The sequence below is a fragment of the Octodon degus genome, unplaced genomic scaffold (assembly GCF_000260255.1).
Source record: "Octodon degus isolate 3935 unplaced genomic scaffold, OctDeg1.0 scaffold00021, whole genome shotgun sequence".
Lineage (NCBI taxonomy): Eukaryota > Metazoa > Chordata > Mammalia > Rodentia > Octodontidae > Octodon > Octodon degus.
Window position 1 is genome coordinate 1177649 of NW_004524597.1, and position 9513 is coordinate 1187161.

General features: G+C 38.4%; 1 protein-coding gene across 7 annotated transcripts in view; it reads right to left on the bottom strand.

The window, feature by feature from the left end:
* Positions 1-9513, bottom strand: part of Atf7ip2 (activating transcription factor 7 interacting protein 2) — an 82066-nt gene that overhangs the window by 24862 nt on the left and 47691 nt on the right. For 6 of the 7 annotated variants that reach the window (XM_023711737.1, XM_023711740.1, XM_023711736.1 and 3 more), the window contains 3 exons: positions 7819-7953; positions 6205-6303; positions 1907-2067 (listed from right to left, as the gene is read on the bottom strand). In XM_023711737.1, the coding sequence (XP_023567505.1) occupies positions 1907-2067; positions 6205-6303; positions 7819-7953 (395 nt within the window). The remainder of the gene's footprint in view (positions 1-1906; positions 2068-6204; positions 6304-7818; positions 7954-9513) is intronic. The other variant, XM_023711741.1, reaches the window with a different exon arrangement.

The window sequence follows — 9513 nt, forward strand, 5'->3', positions numbered from 1 at the left end:
TTGTTCCTTCCCTTGACTTTCAGCCTATGAATGTCTTTATGAGTTAAATGTGTTTCTTGTATACAGCATATTGTTGGATTTTGTTTCCTGATCCACTGTGCCAGTCTATTTCTCTTAGTTGGTGAATTGAGTCCATTTACAATGATGGCTAGAATTGAGATGTATTGACTTACAATTGACATGTTATTTACCTGTTATCGTTTACTCCTTTTTCTCCTGTGTTTAATTGCTTGCCCTATTTAATTGGTTGCCTCTGATCTTATTCGTGGAGTTCTGATCATTTTGGTCCCTCTCTAGAGCATCTTTCAGTAGCCTGTGTAGGGTTGGCTTTGTCATCACGAAATTCTTTAGCTGTTCTTTGTCATGAAAGTATTTCGCTTCTCCATCAAACTTGAGAGTTTTGCAGGGTACAGTAGTCTGGGCTGGAATTTGTTTTCCTAGAGGACTTGAAGTACTCTGCTTCATGCTCTTCTTGCCTTCAGGTTCTTCTTTTAGTATAGACAAAAATGAGTTTGTTCTATAAATGTAACACACTACTAAACTAGACATCCTTGTCTACAAAGTGCTATTTTAATGGTGACTTTAGTTGTCATTTTTGTTTTAGTACTGTTTTCCTGTTTTCGTCTCTTCGAGTTTCAGCACACATGTTAACAAATGGTAAACAGCACTCACTGAAATGTGACTCATTACCAAAGAAACATCGCCTTCACAGCAGCTTCCCAATTCAAAACTAAAATGTGGGCCTCTGACTTATGGCCTTATTAGAATACCTTCTGAAGAGTCAAAACTGCAGAAATATCAAAAACCTACTATAAATAGCATCCCTGTGTTAGAATAGCGATTATGGGGAAAGGTAGTGCTCTTAAAACAATAGGTACAATTTACTTCATTCAGTTTGATTATATATACTTTTATCATATAATTCATTTAACACTGATAATGTGTATTTTTTAAAATTTGAGATACAATTTAACAAGTAAAAGCAAAACAATAGAGCCTTTTCAGGACTGAATGTTTAGAAATATTTAATACTCTAAAATTAAAAACAAGGGGGCCTGTCCCTTAGCTCAGCTCTTTAAGTGGCTGCTTCAGCAAAGCAGCCAGGCCCAGGTTGCTGTGGTTCGATCACCACAACTCAAGGCAGCCAAACCTGCCCTGAAGGCATGTGGAGCAAAAATAAATAAATAAAAATAAAATTAAATTTAAAAGTTGCTTATTATCAATGATGTGAAAATAATTCATTATATACCCCCTCCCCCAACACCAATCCAGGCTACAATCATCAAACATATCTCCGTGGAACTAAACTCATTTTTTTGTAGTAGCCCCAAATCTTTTATCTTTTAGGCTACACATTAGATGTCTCAACTATGTATTAACTCAATTAGACATGTAAAATCTGTTCATTCTAATTTAAAATTACTAATTTTCAATATAAAGGAAAATAACTTTAGGCAATTCTTCCTAGTTCTACCAGCTCTTTTGTGTAATAAAAAAAAAAAAGAAAGAAAGAAAGAAAAGAAGGGAAACCCCTGGGGCCGGGGAGATAGCTCCGTATAATAAGCGCTTGCCTGGCAAGCACAAGTTGCCTGAGTTCAATCTCCTATTCCGCAAAAAAAAAAAAAAAAAAAAAAAAAAAAATCCCCCTCTTGCACACGACCTCGGTTTTCCAGTTGTACAATTGGAGTGACCCATTAATCATTCTACTTAAGGCTTGATTACCTGACCAATTCAAACTTTTAACATTATTAAATGATAAAAAGCTGTAGAGAAACAATTATTCCTTCATAACAGAAAATGTGTTCAAGTGATCATGAAGCTTTAAGCTATTGTATGCTTGAAAAACTCGTATGTTTGTAAAAATGTATTTAGGTAACTACTTTACTATTTTTATAGAAATGCCTACCTTTCAGAAACAAACTCAACACCATCCAACAACAAACTAAGTTTTTCACTTGCTTTTTCTGAAGGACTGGTAGGTTCACAGTTCACAGGAGTCATTCGTTCATCTTGGCTATTAACTGACTCTCCATTCTTATCCAAAGTCACGGTCTCTGAATTTCCAATCTATTACATAGTGAAAGGAAAAAAAAAAAAGCATTTAAGAGGAAAAACTCACTTGCAAATTATTTTCAAATACATGTATTTCAATGGCTAATGACCAAAATTGTGATTGCTCTACCAAAATGAAATTTTTAAAAACTTAAAGAAAATAAAAATTATGGTACAAACCAATTTCTTAGTTTAGATAAAAAGGAAAATAAATATCTAGGTAGATAATATCTTATTTCTACTAGCCTAAATTTTAAGAACTAAAAAATTTTAGACTTTAACAAGGAAGCTTTTAAATTTTACTACATTTCTAATAAAGACTAGAGAAAAATCAGACTGTCAACTCACTCTTCTAATTGGTAAAGGTTTTTTTAAACTTGGCGCTGCAATACAAGCCCATGCTCTGATTTAGAGCTGGAAGCACATTATCTACTGCACAACTCAGACTTTTCTAAGGTACAGCATGAACAAAATTAGGTAAAATTTTAAAATGTCATTAAGTAAACAGATTCTATAAGAAGAATAGGTTTAAAACAATATTAGAAAGCAACAGCAAAATGTTTGGTATTCTTTCAGTTCTGGCACAAGATGGCATGGACTAAAGTTTTCCTGCTGTCCCCTCCAACTATAATACTTAAAACTATGGAAATAATGCATTGGATAGTTATAAAACAACTCAGAAAATCAGGCACCTTTCCCTCAGCCCAAACTGACAGCAATGGTGGCGACCTTCCCCCAGTTTCTACAGAGTCAGCTGCAGAGCCTGGCACCTGGACAGTGTCAGTCTAATTGACTGCGGCAGCAAAGGCCAGCCAGGGACCAGTTACCAGAAATTCCACACACAGAACTATCACTGGCCTAATCCACTTTGATGGCAGTGTGGGCATCATTTCACATGTGAGACAGCAGCAGACCTGAGCATCAGATGCACGCTGCCTCTACATCTGAAGCAACAGCTAGCCCAAACCCCTGCCTGGCAGTGACCACAGGGCAAGGTTTCCTGAATTTCCCATGCAAAATCACCAGGGACAGAGTGTCATTTGCAGAGACTAAACAAGAGACCTAGTGAAGCTCCATGAATGAAGCCAAGCAGGAGAGTAGATGAGAGCTCTGAAAAGTAAACTGGTTTTTTGGCTTTGGGGGTGGGTTATTTATTTGGTATTGGGCATGGAACCCAGGGCCTCCTACTTGCCAGTCAGGCACTATGCTGCTGAGCTACATTCCTGTCCCAAAAGTAAATTTTCTGTTGTTGTTGTTTTGGTAGAACCAGAGATTGAACTCAGGCTCTTGTGCTTGCCAGGGCAGTGCTTATTCCACTGTGCCATCTCCCCGGCCCCCTAAAGTAAATTGTTATTCACTTAGGAAAGCAAGGAAAGGAAAGCAAGATCCATACAATAAATCTAAATAAGAAACTTTTTTTTCCTGTATTTTAGGGAAGGGTCTATAGGGTGTTCAGGGCCTTACTACTGGATCAGACTCGTTGTGATTCTCTTGTTTACAGCTTCCCAAGATCTGGGATACAGGCGGGCACCATCATGCCCAACCAGGAGCCACCATGCCCACCCATCTCAGCATGCTGGGGTGGGGTGGGGGCAGGGGCGGGGGCAGCACAGCAGGCCTGGGGATATAACCCTTGGCCCCTGAGCCTGCAGCTTTAATCTGCTGAGCTATTTGGCTGGCCAGGAAAACTCTTTAAAGAGATTCAGATGCTGAACCTTTCCAAAGAAAGATCCTTTGGTGTGGCTGAATATTGTGACCTTGTATCATTCCAAGGGACATTATTCCAAGGGATTAGCTACTTAAACTTTTAGGTATTTGTTACAGCAGTATTCCTTATTTCCTAGTACTACAATCTGCATTACTTTCCTATATTATGCTACCTTGACAAATTAATATTAAATGAATGGCTTAATACAAAAAATGCTAGGCACGGTAGCATGTGTCTGTAATCACAGTACCCTGGGAAGCTCAAGCAGAAGGACTGTAAGATTGAGTCCAACCTGGGTAACTTAGCATGACTCAAAATTTAAAAAATAAAATAGCCTGCAAACGTAGCTCAGTATGAAGGCCCTGGGTTCAGTCTCAGATACAAGGAAACAAACATACATGGACACACTGGAAATCCATTCTATCATAATCTCAGAGATCAGAAGTTTGAAATCAGCTTCCCTAAGCCAAAAGAACATTTCTACTGGAAGTCTATTTCCAAAGATGCTCGCCAGGGAGATAGCTCAGCTGCATAAATGCCTGGGCCTGCAGCGTCTTCCTATGCCTTCAATTCTCATCATTTGAACCTCTGCTTCCATTTCCTCAGCTCTTCTGCCTTTGACCTAATATAATTTGTTTTTTTCAGGGTCTTACTCAGACAGGTTGGCTCTGACCTTCTGGTGATCCTCCTGTCTCAACCCCTGGAGGAGTGTCGTGATTACAGGCATGTACCATTATGCCCAGCTCTTATGTCTTTTTGTGTGGTGCTTTCTCATTATATTGAGCACACCTAAATAATACAGGATAAGCACTTCAACTCAGAATACTTAAATCAGATCTACAAATCCCATTTTACCATGTAAGGTAACATATTTACAGGTTCTGGGAATTAGGTCATGGACATCTTTTGGGATAATTATTCATTCTACCAAAACCACAGATTGTTTCTGTGGTTTCTGAACAATGTTAACGTTGGGGGCCTGGGAGATGGCTCAGTAGAATAAGCACTTCCCTGGCAAGCGCAAGGGCCTGAGTTCAATCCCTAGTTCCAAAAAAAAAAAAAAAAAAAAAGTTGGGGGCCTGTCCCTTAGCTCAGTTCTTTAAGTCTTTAAGTGGCTGCTTCAACAAAGCAGTCAGGCTCAGGTTGCTGTGGTTCAATCCCCACAACTCAAGCCAGCCAAACCTGACCTAAAGGCATTTGGAGCAAAACAAAACAAAGTTACCGCTGGACAATGAACACAAAGTAACCATTTGTAGGATATTATGCTCAATATTCTGTATACAGATCATTCACCAAAATCATGTTAAAGTAAGTGTCAGGGCTGGTGAGATGGCTCAGTGGTCTAAAGCACCTACTTAGAACAAGCTAAGCTAAGCAAAGCACAGGGACCACGGTTCAATCCCCCAGCACCACATGCCAGCCAGCCCTGCCCCCTGGTGGGCTGAGCTGGCCACACACACACACACACACTAAATAAATAAATTAATTAAAGTAAATGTCAATAACTCTTAAAACATAAATTTTACATATAATGTCCTCTGATCAAAGGAGAATTATTTATTTATTTTATGCATTTGATTGTTGCAAGGTCTCACTAAGCAGCTTGGACTCATGGTGAGTCAACTGCTTTCAGCCTCCCCAGCCCTGGGATTACAGTTCTGCACCACTAGGCCTGGACTCTGGATGGCTCAGTCCACCATGGGGGGAGGTGTGTGCTGGTCCAGCATGTGGTGCTGGGGATCAGACCAAGGTCCCTGCACTTACCTAACCTTGCCCGAGCAGGCGCTTTAGTCCACTGAGCTATCTTGCTGGCCACCTCAAAGGGGAATTAGATTAGATATCAATAAAAATAAAATACCATGAAAGTCTCAAATACTTGGAAGATAAACACAAGCCCTTTTAAATGATAGTGCAGAGACAGGGCACAGTGGTGCATGCCTATAATCCCAGCTCTCAAGAAGCGGAGGCAAGATTATGAGTTTGTGTCCAGTTGGGGCTAGTGAGTTCAAAGCCAGCATGGACTACCTGGTGAGAACCTCTCCGAGGAAGAAAGCAAGAAAGGAAGGAAGGAAGGGAGGGAGGCGGGGAGGGGAGGAAGGGAGGGATAACCTAGCAAGGATAGACATGAAAAGTATGACAAAATCTAGATGCTGTGTATACAAATCTACCCATAAAATTCAACTTCACTTTTCACATTAAAAATCCTGGGTGAACAATCTACATAATCACCAATCCCCTTTCTACTACCCTTTACTAAACAGATACAAACCAGCAACTTTACACTATCTAAGAATATCTTCTTTAGAGACAGACTCAGAGCAACATTTGCAGTGTATTGTCCTTTAAAGATGTCTATCCCAGTTTGGAAATACATTCATTTTTTATAATCCAACTGTTTACACTATGAGTCAAGTAGATTATTAAAACTATGTATTTATACTAACCTTAAAGGGGGGATTACTGGATAATGTGTTTGAGTCCAAATATTTCCTCTGAAATGCTAAGATTGCTTTAACATGTCTTTGAAGTTTTGCTACTTTTGACTGAAAGAAAAATAAGTAAACATCAAATCAGAGTGCAAAATAACATGGAGAGGTAGAGAAAAATTTATTTTCCAGAGTAGTCTTCTTAGAACTAGGCATCTATGCAAATAAATGATTTATCTTTTACGTGCTCACTTGCGCTCTGTGTCTGTGTGTGGTGCCAGTGACTCAACACAGGGGTGTTGAGCTGCATTCTGCACTGAGCTACATTCCTAGTCCCTTATTTTTCAGACTATTTTGTGAATTCACCAACCAAGTTAGCCAAACTGGGCTTGAATTTGCAGTCCTCCTGCCACTGTCTCTCAGAGTGCTGGGATTATAAGTGTACACCACAACATCCATCATAAAATAAAAATTCAAGGCCAGGAATACACCTCAGTGGTGCAGGACATGACTGACAAGTACAAGGTCCAGAGTTCCATTCCTGGTCCCCAAAATAAACAAACAAAAAATTCTTACATACCTATCCCTTGGTATCCATGGGGGATTGTTCCAAATCTTTTTGTTTGTTTGTTTGCTTGGCATAACCAGGGATTGAACTTAGGCCCTTGCACTTGCTAGGCAAGCCATCTCCCCAGCCCCCCAAATCTTTCAGATGCCAAAATCTGTGCATGTTGCTGAAGCCCTTATATATAATGACATACCGTTGCATATATTTGGTACATATCCTCCTATACACTTTAAGTCATCTTTAGGTTACTTATACCTTATCCAGTATAAATGCTATGTACAAAGTTGTCACACCATGAATAGAGAATAATGACAAGGAAAAAAAAACTGTATCTGTGCTACTTTTTTTTGGGGGGAGGATACAAGGTTTTGCTAGGTAGTCCAGACTTGAAGCGATTCTCCTGCTTCGGTCTCCCTAATGCTGGGAGTATAGGTATGCATCATCATGCCTGGTGCTCAACATTCTTTTTTTTTTTTGACGGAACCGGGGATTGAATTCAGGCTCTTGGGCTTGACAGGCAAGCGCTTAGTCTACTGAGCCATCTCCCTGGCCCTCAACATTCTTTTTTCTGAGGATTTTCAAGGCACATTTAGTTGAACACAGAGATGCAGAATCCAAGGATAAGAACGAGATGGCTGTATAAGCAAATGATTTAATGCAGACTTTATGCTTGTATGATATTCAATAACAAAAGATAAAATCATTAAATTTTAATTGGTCAACAATAAAATTGTATCAGCAAGTAACCCTACAAGAGTAAAACAAAATATTTTAAAATAGCTTCAAACATGTTAGATGAGCTGTAAAAATTACATAGCATGAAAGGGTTTTCTATGTTAAACATTTCATTTGACACACAATATGTGACTTTTCTTTTGTTGTTCAATGTGTGATATTTCTAAGAATATTTCTCAAGAGCTAATTTTTACATTACCTACTAAATGGTCTTAAATTACACCTTTGGTAAGGAATAAAATTTGGGTCTTGCTTTATCATTTGCCTTTCAAAATTTATAACATCAAATTCTACTTTTTAAAACGATTCAAGTGAAATCAGACACTTACAAAGAGCTCGCCAGCTACTGCTTCATGCTTTCTCCTGCACTGTGTGTTCCCAAGGCGTTCATTCAATTCTTTCACTTTTTTATCAAATAGTTTGAAATCTTTACCACAGATCTCCTGTCGAATCAAATGTCTGACCTAGAATTTGAAAATGAAACACCCTAGGTTTTGCATTTAAAAATCTTTTATGTCTGTTAAAAATAGCTTTGCTCTTTTTCTGGCGTTGATGTAAGGCCAAAATATACGTTACATTTGTATTTATGTGTCTGTGCTTACATTTCTACACCAATAAGTTTTATTTATTTTTCTTTGTTTGTTTGTTTTTCTTTTCAGATAAGGTCTTGCTATATAGTTCAGGCTGACCTTGAATTCACTATGTAGCTCAGGCTGGCCTCAAATTTGCAATGACCCTCTTGCCTCAGCCTCCTGAGTGCTGGTATTACAGATGTTCATTCAATCAGCTCTGCTGCATTAACTTTTTCTAAAACTTGATTATTAAATTCAGCGGAACACATCCAATATTTAAATATACAGATATGTTAGAAATTATCAAAGTATTAACTTATAATCTTCTAGATGACTACTGTTCCATAATATACATTAGAGGAACCATCATAACGATATACTTTTTTCTTTTCTTCCCCCTGGTAATGGGAATTAAATTCAAGACCTTGTGCTTGCCAGGTAGGGGCTTATGCCACTGAGCTATCTCCCTGGCCCTCTCCATTTATTTTTTTAATGACCACACCAAAAAAAAAAAAAAAAATGGTACTTATATGAAAACTACAGCCTGATGAAAATGGCTGGAGGGTCTATAGTAGATGTAAACAAGTTATGCAAGTTTGGGATTTTATCCACAATTAACAAACTATATGGTCTTTGAGAAGTCATAAAATCTCATCTTCTCTATCCACAAATGTAAAGACAAAAAGTTCTTGTTGGTTAAATGAGTGATCCCTAAAGGATTTTATAAGAACAAAGCTAGATAACGCGTAAGAGTTTCATAAAGTGGAAAATACTTAGCTGACATGAGAGAAATAAATATGCAAAATGATCACCATTACTTGCATAACTGTTAGAAGTTAGGTTTGTTATGTTAAAATTTAAAGATGCCATGGAGAATTACGTTGTGACTGGTGCAATCAGTGACAATGTATGCTATTCTATGTATGCAATTACTATATAAAAACAATGAAAGCCATTATCCTTTTTCTTTTGATTTAAATAGACTGGTTCCTTTTCAGGAAACATTAATTAACCTTAATCCCCAATGACAAGGTTCTGTAGAGCCTTATATTCAGAAACAGTGTTTTGTTTTGTTATGTTCATTTTATGTATTTTGGTACAGGGTCTCACTATGCAGCTGGGACTTGTAGTGATCCTCCTGTTTTCAGCCTTCCCAGAGCTGGGATTACAGGCGTGTACCACCACCCTTGGACTCAGTCTCTGGCTCAGTGCACCCTGGGGGTGGGGCCAGCAATCAAACCCTGGTCCCTGCACTTGCTAAAGCAGGTGCTTAGTCTGCTGAGCTATCTTGCTAGCCCCAGAAACACTGTATTTTTACACTTTAGTGTTATCCTCCAGTAAGTAACTTTCATAACAAGAATGGTTCTTTAATAATGAGAACAGTAATGATACACTCAGAGCATATATAAAGAATAATTTTGGGCCAGGGTGATAGCTCAGTAGAATAAGTGC